We start from the raw sequence: 22,444 nt of genomic DNA, 5'->3' as shown, positions 1-22,444 counted from the left end.
TCTTGGAACATGTGACAATAATAATAAACCAATACCAAGATATTCACTCACCACCACCTGCTTGTCCACAAGCAATGGTGACTTTACCATCAGTACTGTATTCGCTGAATGAGTAAAAATGGAAGTTGCACACAGTGAGATCAAACTTACATTCTCCACAAACTCTGAGGTAATTCCTGAGATCTGGCGTTAAAAACCCACCCAAATGTGGGAATACCAGTGGAACAGAGCTGTGGGATGCAGGCTGCAGCAAAGCTCAGTCTCACAGGAAAGGCCCAGCACACTTGCCTGATCAGATAATGAATAGCTCTAGAGAGTGATACTGTTGAAGTTAAAGTCAAGTTCAAAGTAAATTTGTCATATGTTACCAGTCAGCAAACTTAGACAGCTTCATCACGGGCAGCAGCCTCCCCAGCACCCAGCATCCAGCACCAAGAAGTGATGCCTCAAAAAGGCAGCCCCCACCACCCAGGTCATGCCTTCTTCTCATTGCTACCATCAGGGAGGAGGTACAAGAGCCTGCAGACACACACTCAGTGATTCAGGAACAGCTTCTTCCCCTCTGCCATCTGATTTCTGAATGGACTTTGAACCCGTGAACACTACCTCATTACTTCTTTTTCTCCTCTTTTTGCACTATTTAACTTTTTAAATGTACATCTACCCCTTACTGTAATTTACAGTTTTTATTATGCACTACAATGTACTACTCCCACATAACAACACATTTCATGAAAAATGCCAGTCGATATTAAACCTGATTCTGATTCCTAGATTCATTTCTTGCCTGCATTTACAGGAAAATAAAGAAATACAATAGAATTTATGAAAAACTTTACATAAGTAAAGGCTGACGAACAACCAATGTGCAAAAGCAGCCAGAGTGCAAATGAAAAATGAATAAATAGATAAATCAATAGGTAAATAATACTGAGAACATGAGTTATAGAGTCATTGAAAGTGGATCCTCAGCTTGTGGAATTGTTCATTGTTGTGGTGAGTAAAGTTACCCATGCTGGTTCAGGAGCCTGATGGTTGAAGGGTAATAACTGGACAGTGTGGTAGTAGTGAGAAGAGAGCATGGTCTGGACGTTGGGGTCCTTGATGATGGATGTTGCTTCCTTGTAACAGCGCTCCTTGTAGCTGCACTCAATGGTGGGGAGGGCTTTGCCTGCAATGGACTGGACTATATCTGAGTGCATCACAGGGTCTTGACCTGAAACATCGACTGTTTACTCATTTCCACAGATGCTGCCGGGCACGTGGCCAAGTGGTTAAGGCATTGGAATAGCGACCTGAAGGTCGTGAGTTCGAGCCCCAGCCGAGGAACCATGTTGCGTCCTTGAGCAAGGCACTTAATCACACATTGCTCTGCGACAACACTGGTGCCAAGCTGTATGGGTCCTAATGCCCTTCCCTTGGACAACATCCGTGTCGTGGAGAGGGGAGACTTGCAGCATAGGCAACTGCTGGTCCTCCATGCAACCTTGCCCAGGCCTGCGCCCTGGAGAGTGAAGACTTTCCAGGCGCAGATCCATGGTCTCGCAAGACTAACGGATGCCTTTTAGATGCTGCCGGACCTGCTGAGTACCTCCAGTATTTTGTGTGTTGTTTGGATTTCCAGCATCTGCAGAACCTTGTGTGTTTAGAGAAGGATGTTTCTTGCTTCATGACAGAACCTTCCAAATAGGTAAAAACCATTCTCTATACTGATGTGATATGTGTGCCAAAGGAGAAAGAAGTTTTAAAATGAGATTTAAAATAAAAGCAACACACACAAAATGCTGGAGGAACTCAGCAGGCCAGGCAGCATCTATAGAAAAGAGTAAACAGTTGACTTCTCAGGCTGAGACCTTCTATCAGTCCTGATGAAGGGTCTTGGCCCGAAACAGTGACTGTTTACTCTTTTCCATAGATGCTGTCTGGCCTACTGAGTTCCTCCAGCATTTTGTGTGTGGTGCTTGGATTTAAAGCATCTGCTGATTTTCTCTTGTTTAAAATAAAAAGGTCATGTTTTAGTTAGACTAATAGCAAAGTCCATGAATTTTAACTAAAATTATATAATTACATTGTTATTTCTGTAATCATGACCTGGAAATTGGTGCAAAATTAATGACTAAATGCTCAACATGTTAAATTATTTTCAAATTATTACACTGGATAACAAAGATTTTGCTTCCTGAATACCTTTAGGTGTATCTTATGAATTTTGCACTACTGATCATGAAAATCACCATGAAATTTCCTAATATCGCACCTTTTCTTAATAAACATGTTTATTTCAATTCATAATTCAAGTCAATTAAAATGTTGCCTACAATAAACTGGAAAGTTTCCTATCTTGTCCAGGCATGCTTGGACATGCTTAGGTGGCGTGGCTGCAGCATGGCAGGACAGGTCTTAATAATAATTATTAGGTTCAGGACTGTAAGGATGGAATTTGCTATCACCAGGCACAAAAATTTCTATGAAGGATTTTGATATTTGAGACAGATGCTTCCCAGAATAACTGATGCCAAGATTAAGGAAAGCATTTTTGTTGGCCCACAAATCAAACAGGTCATCAATGACAGGCAACTTGAAGAATTTCTAGTGGGACCGGAGAAAATCACATGGTAGGCATTCAAGGAAGTTGTTGAAATTTTTCTCGGCATCTACAGTGCACCAAACTACATGCAGCTGGTTGAAAGCATGCTTCAAGCATATAAAACCATGAAATGCAACATGTTACTAAAGATTCATTTTCTGCATTCCCATTTAGACTTCTTCCCTGCAAATCTTGGTGCTGTTCGTGACGAGCATGGTGAAAAGTTTCATCAGGACATTGCAGTCATGGAGAAAAGATACCAGGGCAACTGGAATCCATCAATGCTGGCAAATTATTGTTGGACACTTAAGCAAGAAGCCTCAGGCACTGAGTATAAATGAAAATCATTAACAAAATATTTTTTACTTAGTTGAACTATTGCAAAGCATCAGCACCATTATGCAATTAAACACATTACATTCAATAAAAGTTAATTTGTTGTTTCTCCAAATTCCTACGTGATACAGGTAGTCTGAAATTATATTTGTGTTCATCTTCAAGCAGTCTATCATAAACAAAAAAAAATTCTGAGGAAGCAACACTTTTGAAAAAAATTTGTTGTCCCCGTGTTAATCCTTATTATAAAAGTCATCAAAAGGAGCAAAGCCTTTCTCACACATTAAGGCTTGCATATTTTAAACACAGAAAATCGTGAAAGTGAAAATTTAGTTTTGTTACCGGCTTTTCAGGAACAAAAAACATAATGTAGTGGTTAGCACAACACTTTACAGTAGCAGTGTCCTGGGTTCAATTCCCACTGCTGTTTGTAAAGAGTTTGCACGTTCTCCCCATGACCGTGTGGGTTTCCTCCGGGTGCTCCCGTTTCCTCTCACAGTCCAAAGATGTACCAATTGGTAAACTAATTGGCCTTTGTAAATTGTCCTGCGATTAGGCTAGCGTTAAATCGGGGGTTGCTGGGCAGCCAGGAATGAAGGGTTGTAAGGGCCTACTTCGTGCTGTATCTCAATAAATAAAACATTAAAAATCCAAAATGGTTAAGGCTCAAGGATCAACATTATTTGCCGTGTACATTTACAAATATTAGGAATCTGCTGTGGTGTGTTGGTCAGGGCACAACGTGCAACGAAGAACATCCAAAAATTAAAAGCATAAATAATTATATTGAAACATAAAGGTTAAAGTTCAAAGTAAATTTATTATCAAAGTACATAGACATCACCATATACAACCCTGACATTCATTTTCCTGTGGGCATTCACGGTAAATACAAAGAAACTCTACAGAATCAGTGAAGAACTGTACACAACAAAGACGGAAGCAACCAACATCCAAAAGGCAACAAATTGTGTAAATACAAAAGAGAAAAAAACAAAATAATAACAAGGATATATATATTGAGAATATGAGTTGTTGAGTCCTTGAAAGTGAGTCCATAGGTTGTGGAATCAGTTCAGAGTTGGGGTGAATGAAGCTATTGGTTCCGCTTCAAGAGCCTGATGATAACTGCTCCTGAACCTGCTAGTTTGAGACCTGAGGCTCCTGTACCTCCCGTTGGGAGTAGTGAGAAGAAAACGTGGCCTGAATGATGCAGGTCTTGATGATGGATGCTGCTTTCTTGTGGCAGTGCTCCATGTAAACAGGCTCACTGATGGACAAGGCTTTGCCTGTGATGGACTGGGCCAGAGTCACCACTTTTTAATTTTATTTTTATTTATTTAGAGATACAGCATGGAACAGGCCCTTCTGGCCCAACAAGCCACCCATTCAGCGCTAGCCTAATCACAGGAAAATTAATCTACTAACCAGTATGTCTTTGAACTGTGGAAGGAAACTGGAGTACCTGGAGGAAAAGCAGGGGCACACAGGAGGAGCGTATAACCAAGGTGTAATTGTGTTGTGCTAACTGCTACACTACCATGGTGCCCTACTTTCTGTAGCCTTTTCTGTTCCTGTGTATTGGTGTTCCCATCCCAGGTTGTGATGCAACCACACCATGCACAGGAAGCAAACAGGAGCAGGGAACAATTTCCTTCGTGTTAGAGGTTGCTCATGAAAACAAACTGGCTCATTAAAAATGTCACTCATGGTCAAAGAAAAAAAATGAAAGGATTAAACACTTCAGATAGGTAAATAGTTTATAGAAAGGCCATTTTTATGCTTCAACTACTATACACAAATTGTTTACAGAAAGAGCCACTTTGTACTTAAAAGAGAATCATTGGGTTTTAATCCTTGTTTTTTATTTCATACCAATTGCCATGATAAGTGGATATAACCACATAAAATCTTCACAATTTACAAATTTGCTAAAATATTAAACAGAGCTGGCTTGCTTGAGAAGACAACTGTTACATTACATAAAGCACATGAGAATTGATTCCCCACCCCAGAAAGTAAAGGGGGACATTTACTACGTAAATGGATTAACTTGCAATTTAAACAAGATGTATTCCACAAATAACATTATATCCCTTATTGCTAAATACATTTCCATTCCAAACCTATTCAAATGTAACAGGCTATTTGGAGTTCAACATTTGCCCACAGGCAGGGCATACTAAAATGTAAATTAATAAATTAGATATCTACATCTGCACAGGCAAAAAAAACTCAACTGAACCCTACAGGGGCAATTAGAACAACAAATTTTGAACTCTGCACATTTGGTCACGCAAATTCAGTAGGACCATGGCAATATCACAAGAACAATACAACAATTCATCTTTTATATCCTTACAGAAAACGCTTTCAGGACATCTTTCAATCTCTGCAGATACCTTCAGGAGTCTTCAAGCCCCACAGGCATTTCATTTAATTTCTTTCAGAGTTAAGAAGTGCAGGGTTATTTTTCAAACTAAACTTAACACAGAATACAGTTTCATAAGGAGCAGGAATCCAGAGGTACATTAATATAACCAGAGACATCGTCGGCTTGCAAAATGAAAACTTCAGTGTTTAGAGGAAACACCTTGACTTTAAAATTAAATGTTTATTCATACTGAGAAGCCAGTCTCGCCCCATCTTGCTCCTCCATCCTGGTCACTTTTCAAGATCTGTGCTCCTCCAATTCCAGTCTCTGCTCTTCATTCAATTAATCTCCCTAAGGCCATAAACTCTGGAATTCTGATTTTAAACCTCTCCTCTGCCTCTCTTTTGTACTTTAAACTTCAATAAACACTAAATCATTGGTCGAACAGAATCAGAACTGCAATCAGAATCAGTTCTGTTCGTGCCATCTCATTATAGAAAGGACGTGGAAGCTTTAGAGAGAGTGCAGAGGAGATTTACCAGGGTTCTGCCTGGATTGGAGAGCATGTCTTATGAGAATAGGTTGAGCGAGCTAGGGCGTTTCTCTTTGGAACAAAGGAAGGTGAGAGATCACGATAGAGTTGCATAAGATGATAGAGAGGCATCGCCTTTTTCTCAGAGCTGAAATGTCTAATATGAGGTGACTGGAGGAAAGTATAGGAGGGATGTCAAAAATAGGATTTTTTACACAGAGAGTGGAGGGTGTCTGCCAGGAGTGGTGGTAGAGGCAGATATCTTAGTCAGATTTAAGAGACTTAGATAGACATGTGGATGAAAGAAAAAATGATGGACTGTGTGGGAGGAAAGCATTAGATTGATTTTGGAGTAGGTTAAAAGGTTAGTACAACATCGTGGGATGAAAGGCCTGTACTGTGCTGTACTGTTCTATGTAATAACTGTATATCAAGTAAATTCACTCAAGCATCTGAATATCTCCTTCTATGGTTCAGTGATACAGTTTGTATGAAGTGCATTCTATTTTCTATTTTTGTTGCTATATAAATGCACTTTTTTGTTTCTAGAGGATAAAGATAGGAAAGAAAAATTAAAAAATAAATAAATCCCTTTGCTCTTCATCTCCCCACTCTGGCCTCTTACCTCTTCTCCTCACTTGCCTATCCTCTTCCCTGGTTCCTCTCCTCTTTCCCTTTTTCACATTATCAACTCTTCTCTCCTATCAGATTTCTTCTTCTTCAGTTGTTTGCCTTTTCCACCTATCACCTCCCAGCTTCTTTCTTTATCCCCCCACACCCACCCACCTGCCTTCACCTATCACCTTCAAGCTTGTTCTCCTCCCACGTCTTCTTATTCCGATATCTTCCCCCTTCTATTTCCAGTCCTAATGAAGGATCTCAGCCCGAAACATTGACTCTTTATTCCTCTCCATAGGTGCTGCCTGACTTGCTGAGTTCCTCCAGCGTTTTGTGTATTACCTCACAATATACCTCATTATAATCTTGCATATTACCGTCACCTGTACTGCAATTTCTCTGTCACTGTAATGGTTTATTCTGCACTCTTAATATTTTTCTTTACCTTCTATTTTATTTACATATCTTTTATTTATTGCAATACAGCGTGGAATAGGCCCTTCTGGCCCTTTGAGCTACGTCACCCAGCAACTCCCAGCTTTAATCCTAGCCTAATAATGGAACAATTTACAATGACCATTTAACCAATTAACTGGTACGTCTTTGGATTGTGGGAGGAAACTGGAGCATCTGGAGGAAACCTACAAACTCCTTACAGGCAGCGATGGGAATTGAACCCATGTCGCCTGTACTGTAAGGTGTTGTGCTAACCACTATGCTACCATACCGCATGTTGTTGTAATGAATTAATCTGTATGGCCAGTATGCAGGACTTTCACTGTACTTTGGTACCTGTGACAATTTACCAGCTTAAAACTAAATGGAAACAACAGGAATTCTGCAGATGCTGGAAATTCAAGCAACACACATCAAAGTTGCTGGTGAACACAGCAGGCCAGGCAGCATCTCTAGGAAGAGGTACAGTCGACGATTCAGGCCAAGACCCTTCGGTCTCGGCCTGAAACGTCGACTGTACCTCTTGCTAGAGATGCTGCCTGGCCTGCTGCGTAAAACTAAATGGGTTGGTATATTTGAGGAATGATAAGGGTTAGAAGCCCACTTGCTATTAACTAGTAATATCTAGAAAATAAGTTGTAAAATTAGTCAGCTCCATCATGGGCAATAGCCTCCATTGTATCTAAGACATCTTCAAGGAATGGTGCATCAGAAAGGTGGTGTCCATTATTAAGGACGCCCATCACCTTCTTCTCATTGCTACCATCAGGGAGGAGATACAGAAGTCTGAAGGCACACACTCAATGATTCAGGAATAGCTTCTTCCCCTCTTCCATCCAATTTCTAAATGGACATTGAACACTAACTCACTACTTTTTTTTTAAATTTCCGTTTTTGCATAATTATTTTAATTTAACTATTAATATACATATATAGTTAATGCAATTCTTTTTTTTCCCCAAATTTATCTAGTACTGCATTGTACTGCTGCCGCAAAGTTAACAAATTTCATGACATATTCTAGGAATTTTCAACCAGATTCTGATTCTGATAAGGAGGACAAAGTAAGGAAATGGTGAACAAAATGGGAGATAAGATACTGAAAAACATAAGGATCTGAAAACCAATGAAGAAGAATATCACACAAAAAGAACACTCACACATTTCTTGCAGGAGAGCAAAAGAGCAAGGAGTAAAGGGTTCTTCACATATTCTAATTAAACAGCCAGGATAAACATCAGATGGGCTCATGTTTCATACTGGCTCATTGCTGATGTACAGTACTTGACTGAAACAGCCCTTTTCCAGTCCATTGACTATTTCCAAGTCAACATTTTTGGCTTCCACTCACTTCATTTTGAATTCATCCCAGCTGAAACACAGAATTCCACTGGGAGGACCTGAAACGGTTGTTTTATTTGGAAGCAGGGAAGCAGAGAGAAGTATAATAAAATTACGCTCTGGCCACTTCTCTTGGAAGAAAAGATTAGAGAAGGAAAGGTTAGAAAAGTTATCATAAGAGAAAAGCAAAGATGAAGGAAACAAAATCAAATCTGTATTTAGACAAGAGGGATTAACAATCTGAACCCTCAAGAGAAGCGAGTTACATTATAATTCATGTTCCATTGAATGGACCCACCCAAAATATTAATCTATTTTTGTCTTCAGATGTGGACAAGCATATCAAATGTTTATAGGAATTTTCCATTTGAATAAATCATTGGTTAATTTCCACAGGAGATTGGCTGTCATGGTCCAACCAGGTAGATGCCACGGCCAAAAAAATGCCCTCTACTTCCTGAGGAGGCAAAAGAGATTTGGAATTTCCGCTTTGACCCTCAGCAAGACTCAATGCACCATAGAAAGCATCCTATCCGGTTGCAACACAGCTTTGTCCAGCAACTGCTCAGCCTGTGACTACAAGAAACAGAAGAGAGTTTTAGCACAGCTCAGTACAGAAATCAGCTTCCCCTCCATGGATTCTGTCTGTTCGTCTTGCTGCCTCAGCAAAGCAGCCAGCATAATCAAAGACCTCACCCACCCTGGGCATTCTCTCTTCTCCACTCTCCCATCAGGCAGAAGCTATAAAAGCCTGAAAATGTGTATCATGAGGCTCAAAAACACCTTCTGTCCAACTGATATAAGACTAGTACCAAAACATGGACTCTCGACATCAAAATCAACCTCATTATGGCCTTGCACCTTATTGTCTACCTGCACTGCACTTCCTCTGTAACTGTAACACTTCGTTCTATATTCCGATATTGTTTTCCCTTGTACTGCTTCAAGTACAATTGGAATGAAATGATCAGTATGAAAGGTACATAAGACAAAATTTTTCACTATATGTGTGACAATAATAAACTAATTTACCAGTTAGAAGGAGATATCTGCAGCTCCTTACAGACCATGCTAGGGAACTGGAGTTGCATACGAGAGAATGAGGGGGTGATAGACAAGAGCTGTAGGGAGGCACAGGTTAAGTATCCAAAAATCCAAAATCCTAAAACTTTCAAAATCCAAATTTTTTTGAGTGCTGACATGATGTCAAAAATGGAAAATTCCACAAGGCGCTGGTAAGGTTCCCAGGCGATGCACACCACAGACAGTTCTGAGAAGTGATCTTCATATGTAATGAACAGAAGTTAATGAAAATTAGAAAAACACATTACAAAGTGAAAAATGAAGACCTTGATCGTTGGTTGAAAGAGAGGATTTATCAGCATCAGAGTGAACATATGGCATACTGATCATGAAACAAGCAAAGCCCTATCACGATGAACTGAAAATTGAAGGTAATTGTGAATATTCAGCAGACTGGTCTTAAAAATTTAAGAAAAGGCACAGCAATAAATTTCTAAAGATTTGTGGTGATAAAGCATCTGCTGATCATGAAGCAGCAGGGAAATTCATTAGTAAGTTTGCCAAGAACTTCACAGATAAAAATCTAACACACTGAACGGCTGCATCAATACACGTGATCAACAAGACAAAGACTGCTTACCGATAGCACATAAATTCAGAGTCAGGACTGATGGTGATACCAAACAGTCACTGACTGTCCGCCTGGGTGGGAGAGGTAGTGATCATCATCATCATCAGGTGCCATGCCCAGATTGACCTTTGACTGCCATGGCCCACACACTCCTGTTTCGGGTCAAGTGGATCAATTCATTCGTATTCATTTCCAGTTCTCTGGCTGTTGCCTCCATTATCATTTGTCTTTGTCTTCCTCTTGCTTTATTCACTTCAATCTTTCCCATAATTACCGTGTATTCTAACTCCTTTTTCCTAATCACGTATCCAATGAAGTTACGTTGCCTTTTCATGATCTCATACATTATTTCTCTTTTTGTGTTTGCTCTGTTCATGACATCCTCGTTAGATATTCGTTTCATCCATGATATTCTTTGCATCCTCCTCAAAAACCACATCTCTGCTGCTTCAATTAGTTTCCTCGTGTTACTAGATATTGTCCAACAGTCTGATCCATATAACATAACTGGATAAATGTAACATTTCAGTACTCTGAGGTGGGTTGTCATGCCTAGTTTAGTGTTGGTCAGTATACTCTTCACTCTCATAAGGTGTCTTTTGCCATCCCTATTCTTCTTTTAATGCCATCTGATGTCACCCAGCTTCCTAATTAGCAAAAGTTCTGTACTTGTTTTACATCTTACCCATTTATTTTCAGCCTGCAGATAGGATTCTCTTTCTTTTTGGACATCACCATACATTCTTTTTGCAATTGATAGATAGACCCATTTCTGCACTTTCTTCAACAACTATATCAATTAAGTTTTGTAGTTCTTCCTCCGTACTTGCAATTAACACAGTGTCATCCGCATATCTGAAATTATTGATGCTTTCACCACCAACTTTGATTCCCAAAATGTCTCTTTTTTTTTGTAATATTGTTTCACTGTACACATTAAACAAATCAGGGGAGAAAACACCCTTGCCTAACGCCTCTCTTGACTTTCGTAAACTGATTCGCTTCTCCATCTATTCTCACAGCGGCAGTTTGTTCCCAGTACAGATTCCTGATTAGGCGGAGGTCTTTCAAATCTAGATCTAGAGTTTCCTGTAATATTTCAATTAACTTATTGTGCTTCATTTTATCAAATGCTTTTGTGTAGTCGATAAAACAAACAAATCTTTTTGCACTTGAATAGCTCGTTCTGATAGTATCCTTTAACATCAATATCACGTTTCTTGTACCTTTGTCTTTCACAAAACCATATAGTTCTTTACCTATTTACCTATAGTGACAGCTTACCTTTCTGAAGGTTCAATATACATGTTATTGTTTCATGCAGAATCCCACCCCTCACCTGTCATAGTTGCCATGGAACGGGTGGCTGTTTGAAATCAGTGGCGGCTCTGAAGCCAGTCACAGCACTGGAACACCGTCGAGGGCAGCCATTCAACTCCGACAGTCTGTGGAGGACCCAGCTCCATCGTGTCAGACTTTGCTCCAGCTGTGGACTGTATACTCTGTGAGCTTCACTCTAGCTGCAAGTATGCTGTATGTGTAATGCAACTGGTTTTCGTGTTTAGACTTGGGTCCCACGTTTGGCGGCACAGTAACATAGTTGCTTTATGAAACCAGTGACGCAGGTTCAATTCCCGCTGCTGCCGGTAAAGAGTTTGTATGTTCTTCCTGGTTTCCTCCCACAGTCCAAAGACATAGTGGTTGGAAGGCTAATTGGTCATTGTAAATTGCCCCATGACTAGCTAGGATTAAATCATGGGATTGCTGGGCAGTACAACTTGAAGGGCTAGAAGAGCCTGTGCCATGCTGTATCTCAATAAATAAATAAATAAATAAATCTCCTGGGCACCTCATTATATAGATGCAAATATTCCAAAATCCGAAATCCAAAACACTTCCGACCCCGAGCAGGGGTACTCCAGCTGTAGTCACTCCTAAGTTAGAGGAGGCATGTAGCTGAGGGAAAGGAAATAGTTGGATACTCAGAGTACCCCTGCGACCGTTCCCCTCAATAATAAATAATTTTGGATACTGTTGTTGGGAGGGAGCAGAAATGACCTACCAGGGAAAGCTGCAGAGACCAGATCTCTGGCACTGAGCCTTGCTCTGTGGCTCAGAAGGGAATTAGGGGGACAATAGAATGCAGTGATGATAGGGGATTCCAAAGTTAGAGGAGCAGACAGGAGTATCTGTGGACGTGAAAGAGATTCGCGGATGGCATGTTGTTTCCCAGGTGCTCAGAGGCGTCTCAGATCGGGCCCACAGTACTTTAAAGAGGGAGGGTGAGCAGCCAGAACTCGTGGTACATATTGATACCAATGGCATAGAAAGGAAAAGGAATGAGGTTCCAAAGAGAGAATATAGAGAACTAGGCAGAAAGCCCAAAAGCAGGACCTCCAGGGGAGTAAGCTCTGGACTGTTGTGTGCGGCACACGCCAGTGAGGGTAAGAAAAAGATGATTTGCCGTATGAATGTGTGGCTGAGGAATTGGTGCAGGGGGCAGGGTTTTGGAGCTCTGGATCATTGAGATCTCTTCTGCAGAAGTTATGACCTATACAAAAAGGATGGGTTACACCTGAACTTGTATTCTGAGGCAGAGTCTTCCGTCCTAAATCGTCAGCACAATCCTTGATAATTTGATTTGATACAAAAGACACATTTCACTGCATGTTTTGATGTATATGTGATAAATAAAGTTTACCTTTAATCATTAAAATGCCACCTTCCTACGAAATGGCTTACATACTACCCAGCAATGTGGTTGCCTCTTAAAGATTATCTGACCCAGCAAAGTCCAGCAAGCACTCAACGATTATCAGAGGGTAATGAGTGCTGGTCTTGTTGGCATCACCAAGATCCCAAAAATTTAATTTAAAGGACAATGGTTAAATTGAACCAGGCGATGTTCAAAGTAAATGTATTATCAAAGTACATATATGTCACCATATACAACCCTGAGATTTGTTTTCTTGTGGGCATACTCACTAAATCCAATAACCATAATAGTTAATGAATGACCGTACCCAACAGGGTGGAAAACCAGTGTGCAAAAGACAACAAACTGTGAAAATACAAAAAAGGGGAAATAATAATAAATAAATAAACAAACAAACAAACAAACAGGCAATAAATATCGAGGAAATGAGATGAAGAGTTCTTGAAAGTGAGTCCTTAGTTTGTGGCAACATTTCAGTGATAGGCAAGTTATCCCCTTTGGTTTAAGAGCCTGATGGTTGAGGGGTTACAACTGTTCATGAACCTGAGGCCCCTGTACTTTCTTCCTGATGGCAGCACTGAGAAGAGAGCACAACCTGTGTGATGGGGTCACTGATGATGGATGTTGCTTTCCTGTGACAACACTTCACATAGATGTGCTCAGTTGTGGAGAGGGCTTTACCAATGACGGACTGGGCTGTATCCACCACTTATTGTTGGATTTTCTGTTCAAGGGCATTGGTGCTTCCATACCAAGCTGTGATGCAGCCAGTCAATATACTCTCCACCACACATGTACAGAGGTTTGTCAAAGTTTTAGATGTCATGCCGAATCTTGGCAAACTCCGAAGGTAATAGAGGCATTGCCAAGCTTTCTTCATAATTTCACTTCTGAAGCCAAGGACACGTCCTCTGAAATGATAACACCGAGGAAATTAAGGTTGCTGAATGGCTCCATTTCTAATCTCCCAATGAGGAGTAGATCAAGGACCTCCGGTTTCCTCCTCCAGAAGTCAATAATCAGCTCCTTGGTCTTGTTGACATTGAGTAAGACGTCGCTGCTGTGGTACCACTCAGCCCGAGTTTCAATCTCCCTCCTATATGCTGATTCGTCACCACCTTTGATTCGACTGATAGTGGTGGCATTAGCCAACTTAACAATGGCATTGGAGCTGTGCATAGCCACATAGTCATGTGTAAAGCAAGTAGAGCAGAGGGGGCTAAGCACACAGCCTTGCGGTGCATCTCTGCTGATGGAGGTTGTAGAGGAGATGTTGTTACCAATCCAAACCGACTGGGGTCTGCAAGTGAGGAAATCAAAGATCCAATTGCAAAAGGAGGTATTGAGACCAAGGTCATGAAGCTCATTGATTAGTTTTTAGGGGATGATAGTATTGAATATTGAACTATAGTCCAAAAAGAGCATCCTGATGTATGCATCATTGCTGTCCAGATGTTCCAGGATTGAGTGAAATGGCATCTGTTGTGGACCTATTGTGCCGGAAGGGAAACTGGTGCATATCCAAGCCACTTCTCCGGCAGAAGCTGATATATTTCATCACCAACCTCTCAAAACACCTCATCACAGTGAATGTAAGTGCTGCTGGATCACTGTCACTGAGACAGGTTACCACGGTCTTCTTAGGCACTGGTATAATTGAAGCCTGCTTGAAGCAGGTGGGTACCTGAGACTGTTGAAGTGAGAGTTTAAAGATCTCAGTGAACACTCCAGCCATTTGATCAGCACAGGGCTTTAGTGCTTGGCCAGGTACCCCATCTGGGCCAAATGTTTTCCCTGGTTTCACCCTCCTAAAGGAATCCCTTATGTCAGAGAGCCGAGATTCTCAGTAACACAAGCGATTCAATCAGAACATATAGAGTAAGTTCTTTTAACCATCTCAATATTTCCTTCATCAGGACTCATGGGTGTTGAGAAGAATACTCTGGGATCTTGGTGTTGCTAGTATTTAAGAAGAAACCAATCTGATGGAGGTTCTCAGCGTGAATAGTCAATTGTTTATTCCTCTCCACAAATCTATCACTAGATACTCCAGAAATATTGAAAGGTCTGAATAGAACAGACGTGAAGAGAATGTTTCCAACAGTGGGAGAGTTAGCAAAGCCTCGGAATAGATGGACGCCCCTTTATAACAGAGCTGAGAAAGAGTTTCTTTAGCCAGAGGATGGAGAATCTGTGGAGTTCATTGACACAGACAGCTGTGAAGGCCAAGTCACTGGGTGATTGGTTCTTGATTAGTCAAGGCATCAAAAGTTACAGGGTGAAGGCAGGAGAATGGGGTTGAGAGGGAAAATAAATCAGACACAATTGAATGGTAGAGCAGAGTCGTTGGGCCAAATGGCATAATTCAACTCCTATGCATTATGGTCTTATTGAAAATGTCATGACATATATTTGAGTTTGGAACACAACTCAGTAACTTCCGCCATCTCCAACGGGATTCTGCCACCAAGCACATCTTTCCCTCCCCCCCTAATTTCTGCATTCTGCAGGGATCGCTCCCTATCTCCCTTGTCCCCTCATCCTTCCCCACTAACCTCCCTCCTGGCACTTATCCTTGCAAGCGGAACAAATGCCACACCTGCCCCTACACCTCCTCCCTCACTACCATTCAGGATCCCAAACAGTCCTTCCAGGTGAGATGACACTTCACCTGTGAGTCTGTTGGGGACCATTTACTGTATCCGGTATACAGTATCAGTCCAAAACCACTTCTACTGTCCCAATGAGACCACATTCAGGTTGGACCACCAATACCTTATATTCTGTCTGGGTAGCCTCCAACCTGATGGCATGAAGAACAACAGGAATTCTGCAGATGCTGGAAATTCAAGCAACACACATAAAAGTTGCTGGTGAACGCAGCAGGCCAGGCAGCATCTCTAGGAAGAGGTGCAGTCGACGTTTCAGGCCGAGACCCTTCGTCAGGACTAACTGAAGGAAGACTGAGTAAGGGATTTGAAAGTTGGAGGGGAGGGGGAGATCCAAAATGATAGGAGAAGACAGGAGGGGGAGGGATGGAGCCAAGAGCTGGACAGGTGATAGGCAAAAGGAATGACATGAAGATTGATTTCTCGAACTTTCAGCAATTACCTCCCATTCATGATTCCTCATTCCTGTTTCCCTCTTTAAAGGTTTCAAAGGTAGACTTAATGTCAGAGAAATGTATACAATATACATTCTGGAATGCTTTTTCTTCACAACCATCAACAAAAACAGAGGAGTGCCCCCAAAGAATGAATGACAGTTAAATGTTAGAACCCCAAAGTCCCCTCCCCAAGCTCCTCTCCCCCTTGTGTGTAAACGGCAGCAAGCAACAATCCCGCCTTCCTCACCGACAAGAAAAAAAGCATCGGCACCCGCCACCAAGCACTCAAGCGTGAGCAAAGCAACAGCAAAGATACAGACCTGCAGTACCCGAAAGGCTACCTGTTCACCCGGTATTCGACATACCACAGGCTCTCTCTCTCTAATAAGGGAGAAAGGCGTGTTTCCGTTTCCCAGCTCTTCATTTTAACCCCTCACCCCTCCCAGTTTCACCTATCACCTACCACCTTGTACGTCTTCCTGCCCCACCCCCCCACCTTCTTGTTCTGATCTCATCTTTTTTTCCACTCCTAATGAAGGATCTTAGCCCAAAAAGCCAACTGTTTACTCTTTTCCATGGATGCTGCCTGGCCTGCTGAGTTCCTCCAGCATTTTGTGTGTGTTGCTTGGTTTATCAGCATCTGCAGATTTTCTTGTGTTTGAGATTCTACAGATGTTGGAAATCCAAAGGAACAAACACATACTGATGGAGAAACTCAGCAGGTCAGGCAGCATCTATACAGCGGAATGCAGTGTCAACATTTTGGGCTAAAACCCTTCCTCAGGACGTTTTGTGCAGGAAGGGTAGGAAGGAGTGTTTAGGAAGTTAACCTTGTATTCTCCAGTGTCTTCTGCATTTTCTTGGTCATTTTGTCTATCAACACCTGTTTCTTTGCCTCTGGAAGGAGGTCAATCTTGTTCAGGACCACCACCATCCGTGGACACGTAATTTCACCGATCACGAGGCACTCTGCTGACTGCGTCTGCATCCCCTTTGTCACGTCAATGACTAACATCATCAGGTCAATAATCTGTGAACCTGCAGGACAACAGACAGTTTGCTTTAGATTGCCTGAAGTAAGCTGCATCATGAAATACTTTAAAACACGGTAGTGTAGGAACACTATTACAGTGATAGTGACCCGGGTTCAAAATACCACACGCACATCAAAACAGAAACAAATCCAAGAAGTTAAGATCTTTTGAAGTGCACCGGTTTCCTGTTGCATTTGTATTAAAAATAAGCATCCGAAGGGTTAAATTTAATTGCATGTTTTTCCTTACTGTTTTTAGCAGGTTGACGGAATCAGTTCACAACTGAATACACCCAGAAATATTTTCCAACGTCTCCTTCCCTGTTCTATATTTATAATATATCAAATCCAGCTGGAAAGTGTTCCACCGATAGAGTCAGAGAGTTATACAGTATGGAAATTGACTCTTCAGACCAACTCCATCCAGATCAAGTGACCTATCTAATGAAAACTAACAATGTGATCAATTGGGTTATAAGGCCCCCCAGAGCCTGGCCGTCCAATCAATAAGATCACATCTGACAAAAAGTCAAAGTCAATGTAAATTCATTATCAAAGTACATATATGCTATCATATACTACATTGAGATTCATTATCTTGCAAGTGTTTGCAGGAAAATAAAAAGACTATACATAAATAAAGACCATCAAAAAAGCAATGTGCAAGAAAAGACAAATCAAATATGTGTGTGTGTGTGTGTGTGTGTGTGTGTGTGTCTATGTATGTACTATACACGACATGTAAAACTGCATATTAGTTCCTAATAGTTATCAATGGAGGAATTCATCTGCTGTGTTCTGTTGATTGACTGTAAATGAACAAAATCAGCGCAGAGACCTAGTGTATATAAGAACATAAGAAACAGGAGCAGGAGTCGGCCATCTGACCTGTCGAGCCTGCTCCACCATTCAATGAGATCATGGCTGATCTGACCATGGATTCATTTCCACCTATCTGCCTTTTCCTTCTATCCCTTAATTCCCCTACCATGCAAAAATCTATCCAATATATTTACTGAGGCAGCCTCTGCTGCTTCATTGGGTGGAGAATTCCACAGATTCACCATTCTTTGGGAAAAGCAGTTCCTCCTCAACCCCTGAAACTTGAGACTACGTCTCCTAGTTCTAATCTCACCGACCAGTGAAATCAACTTTCCTGCCTCTGTCTTATATATCCCTTTCGTAATTTGCTATGTTTCTATAAGATCTCCTCTCATTCTTCTGAATTCCAGTGAGTATATTCCCAGGTGACTCAATCTTTCTTCATAATCTAACCCCCTCATCTCTGGAATCAAACTGGTGAACCTCCTCTGCACCACCTCCAAAGCCAGAATATCCTTCCTCAAGTAAGGAGACCAGAACTACACCTAGTACTCCGGGCGCAGCCTCACCAATACCCTGTACAGTTAAGAGCATACCCTCCCTGCTCTTAAATTCAATTTCTCTCACAATGAACACCAATTCTCCATTTGCCTTCTTGATAGCCTGCTGCACCTGCAAACCAATCTTTTGCAATTCATGCACAAGCACTCCCAAATCCCTCTGCACAGCAGCGTGCTGCAATCTTTTACCATTTAAATAACAATCTGATCTGCCACTTTTCCTTCCCAAGTGGATGATCTCACAGTTACCAACATTGCATTCCACCTGCCAAACCCTTCCCCACTCACTAAACCTATCTATATCTCTCTGCAGACTCTTCGTGCCCCCGGCACAATTTGCTTTTCCACTCAATTTAGTGTCATCAGCAAACTTAGATACACTACACTTGGTCCCCTCTTCCAGGTTGTTAATGTACATCATGAACATTTGCGAGCCCAGCACCGACCCCTGCAGCACACCATTCACCACTGATTGCCAACCAGAGAAACATCCATGTATCCCAACCCTCTGCTTTCTATCCGATCCTCTATCCATGCTAATACATCACCCCCAACTTGATGCAACCTTATCTTATGGATGTCTTTTATGTAGCACCTTATCAAATGCCTTCTGGAAATCCAAGTAAATAACGTCCATCCACTGTACTCCTCTCTATCCACTGAGCTTGTTGTATCCACAAAGAACTCCAGCAAGTTTGTCAAACAGGACCTGCCTTTGCTGAATCCATGCTGCGTCAGCCTGACGGATCCATTTCTTTCCAGTTGTCTCACTATTTCTTCTTTAATGATAGCTTCAAGCATTTTCCCAACTACAGATGGTAAACTAACTGGCCTATAGTTACCTGCCTTTGCCTATATCCTTTTTTTGAACAGTGGGATGACATTTGCCTTCTTCCAATCTGCTGGACCTGCCCAGAGTCCAGAGAATTTTGGTATATTATCATCAAAGCCTCTGTTATAACCTCTGCCATTTCTTTCAGTATCTTGGGATGCAGACCATCAAGACCAGGAGATATGTCTATCCTTGGGCCCACAAGTTTGCTCAGCACTACCTCTTTAGTGACAGCTATTGTATCGATATCTTCACCTCCCATCACATCAATATCATCTCTCTTTGCCATGTTAGAAGTGTCCTCCACTGTGAAGACACTCTTTCTAAGAGGATCCCTAACTACAAGATCGCTAATTTTACCTGTCTCATTGCACAGGGCCAGATCTAAGATAGCACATTCCCCTGTAGGTTCAGTAACATGCTGTTCAAGAAAGCTATCATGTAGGCACCCCACGAAATCCTCTTCAAGACTGCCTCAACCAACTTGATTCACCCAATCTATGTGCAAGTTAAAGTCACCCACAATAACTGCCGTTCCTTTCTTACATGGCTCAGATACTTCTCTGTTTATTGCCTGTGCCATTAAAGTGTTATTATTCAGTGGCCGATACACCACTCCCACCAGTGATTTTTTTCCTTTTACTATTCCTAATCCCTACCCAGATGGATTCAACATTCTGCTCCTTGGATATTATATCGTCTCTCACTATTGCCCTGATCTCATCCTTAATCAAGAGCGCTACCCCACCTCCTTTACCTTCCTGCCTATCCTTCTGTATTACCTGATATCCTTGGATATTTAATTCCCAATCCTCCCCACCCTGCAATCACATTTCTGTAATGACCACTAAATCATTCCCCTTTGTATTGATTTGTGCTACAAGTTCACTGACCTTGTGTAGATCATGGACTGCCTTCATACAACGTTCTCAATGATTGCATCCTCCAAATCTTCATTTTCATTGTAACCTTCAAGATTCCATAATTACCTCCATAATTCCTAACTTGTTGAAGTAGTGAAATCATTTCATCTTCACTCCTGGCCATATCTAGCATCTTCAAGCCTGAATGCTTGAAACCATGGTGTGCAAAACAGTTCTCAATTGTCTAGCTGATAATTTCTTGCCAACTATCAATGAGAATAAACACCGCTTTTTACACACAAACACATGCAACTAATGCTATTTAAAAACTGATCACTCTGAGCATGGTGTAGTGTCTAACAGCCATTCACATGCACATGACTGATGCTAGTTAGAAACTGTTTGGCAACAGTCTCCTGTCCCAATTAAGCAGCACATTGTCCCAAGCAAATGAAGGGAATTCAGCTATTTTCTCAATTTGTTTTCATTCTTTAAGAGTTGTCCCAAATAAGTGGATATCCCAATTAATTGATGGCATAACTAACTGAAATTCACTGTATATATGTGTGTACAGTGTGTGTGTGTGTGTGTGTGTGTATGTATATATATATACATAGATATATGTAGAGTGTCAACTAAAACACACTAAAACACTCAAAAACTTCAACTAATGTACCATGGAGAGCATTCTGACTGGCTGTATCACCATCTGGTATGGGGGAGCTACTGCAGAAGATCTAAGTAAATTGCAGAAACTTGTAAAATTATTCAGCTTTATCATGGGTACTACCTCTGTAGTATCCAAGACATCTTCAAGGAGCAGTGCCTTAGGAAGGTGGTGTCCATCATTAAGGACCCCTACCATCCAGGACATGCCCTCTTCTCATCATTACCATCAGACAGGAGGTACAGAAGCCCGAAGGCACATTCTGTCTTCTGCTCCCTTCCATCAGGCAGAAGATACAAAAGCTTGAAATTCGCACCATCCGCCTCAGGAACCATTACTATCTCACTGTTATTTCACTATTGAACAGATAATTGAAATGGAGAATAACACTACACCTGTGCAAATCCCCAGAGCATACGGTGAACCTCTGTCTCAGAAGCTGATATCAGAACATCCTTCGGGAGGCATCAGGCCCCAGTGGTGTACCTGTGCCAACTAACCAGCTGAAGTGTTCAAGGACATCTTCAACATCTTACTGCTGTAGTCAGAGTTTCCCCCTACTTCCAAAAGGCATTAATCGTAACAGTGACTAAGAAGAGCAGGGTGGGCTACCTCAATAACTACTGCCCAATAACACTCAAACTTATTATGATGAGGTGCTTTTAGCAGTTGTGAGTGGAAGTGAGTTTGCAAAGGGAGTGAGGGTTTGAGAGAGGGAATAGGAGTTTGTGAAGGGAGTGAGAGTTCACAAGGGAGAGAGAGTTTGCAAAGGAGACTGGGAGTTTCCAAGGGGAAGAAGGGAATGGGGATTTGGTTGGCAAGGAGGCACATAATTAATTTGAAGAAGGTTTAAAATTCTTCTGACAGTTTCTCCTATAATAAACTATTGTACCAAAATGTTTGTTATTTGTCTGTTTACTGATCAGTTGTGAAGGTTAAACTCTATTAACTGTGCAAAAACCTTCCCCAAGGAAAAGAGAATTACTAGTACAGCAAGTGCTTTTATATAAGATGTTGTAAATATTTCAAGACAATGGTTTATTAAAAATCAGCAGATTGAGGAAATACAGAACTTCTACCCAGCCACACAGACAATTAAAGATTCTGACCTTAATGGGTAACAGTCCACACTCGTTAGAAGGGACCTATCTATCCAATTTGAGTTGGTGGCAAGGACGGAACATGCATTCATTTCGAGAGGACTAGAATATAAAAATAAGGATGTAATGCTGAGGCTTTATAAGACATTGGTCAGACCATACTTGCAGTATTGTGAGCAGTTTTGATCTCCTTATCTAAGGAAGGATATGCTGGCATTGCAAAGAGTCCAGAGGAGGTTCATGAGAATGACCCAAGAATAAAATGGTTAACATATGAGGTGTGTTTCATGGCTCTGGGCCTGTACTCGCTGGAGTTTAGAAGAATGAGGGGTGATCTCATTGAAACCTATTGAATATTGAAAGACCTAGACAGAGTGAATGTGGAGAAGATGTTTCCTATAGAGGGTGATCTAGGACCAGGGGGCACAAGATACAAGGACATTCCTTTAGAACAGAGATGAGGAGGAATTTTTTTAGCCAGGGGGTGGTGAATCTGTAGAATTCAGTGCTACAGACATCTGTGGAGGCAAGTCATTAGGTATGTTTAAACAGAGTTTGCTTGGTTCTTGATTAGTAGGGCCGTCAAAAGTTTACTGGGAGAAAACAGGAGAATGGGGTTGAGAGGAATAATAAACCAACCATGATAGAATGGCGGAGAAAACTCAATAGGTAAAAATTGCCAATTTTGCTCCTATGTCTTATGGTCTAATGGAGACTGCTAAAAAGATTATTTTGTTCCTTTCTTCCCTTGGATGGGCCAACATCTCATCCAGCAGTCTTACAAATGACAATTAATTCATTACACTCAACAGCTACCCAACTGGCAGGAATGAACTTGCAGATACCA

General features: G+C 41.4%; 1 protein-coding gene across 2 annotated transcripts in view; it reads right to left on the bottom strand.

Moving 5' to 3' along the window:
* The window catches only part of eefsec (eukaryotic elongation factor, selenocysteine-tRNA-specific), a 496,741-nt gene that overhangs the window by 348,214 nt on the left and 126,083 nt on the right, over nucleotides 1–22,444 (bottom strand). For both annotated transcript variants that reach the window (XM_063068244.1, XM_063068243.1), the window contains exon 2: nucleotides 16,551–16,758. In XM_063068244.1, the coding sequence (XP_062924314.1) occupies nucleotides 16,551–16,758 (208 nt within the window). The remainder of the gene's footprint in view (nucleotides 1–16,550; nucleotides 16,759–22,444) is intronic.

The sequence above is a fragment of the Mobula hypostoma genome, chromosome 15, assembly GCF_963921235.1.
Source record: "Mobula hypostoma chromosome 15, sMobHyp1.1, whole genome shotgun sequence".
Taxonomy (NCBI): Eukaryota; Metazoa; Chordata; class Chondrichthyes; order Myliobatiformes; family Myliobatidae; genus Mobula; species Mobula hypostoma.
This window is presented reverse-complemented; position numbering and strand designations above follow the sequence as displayed.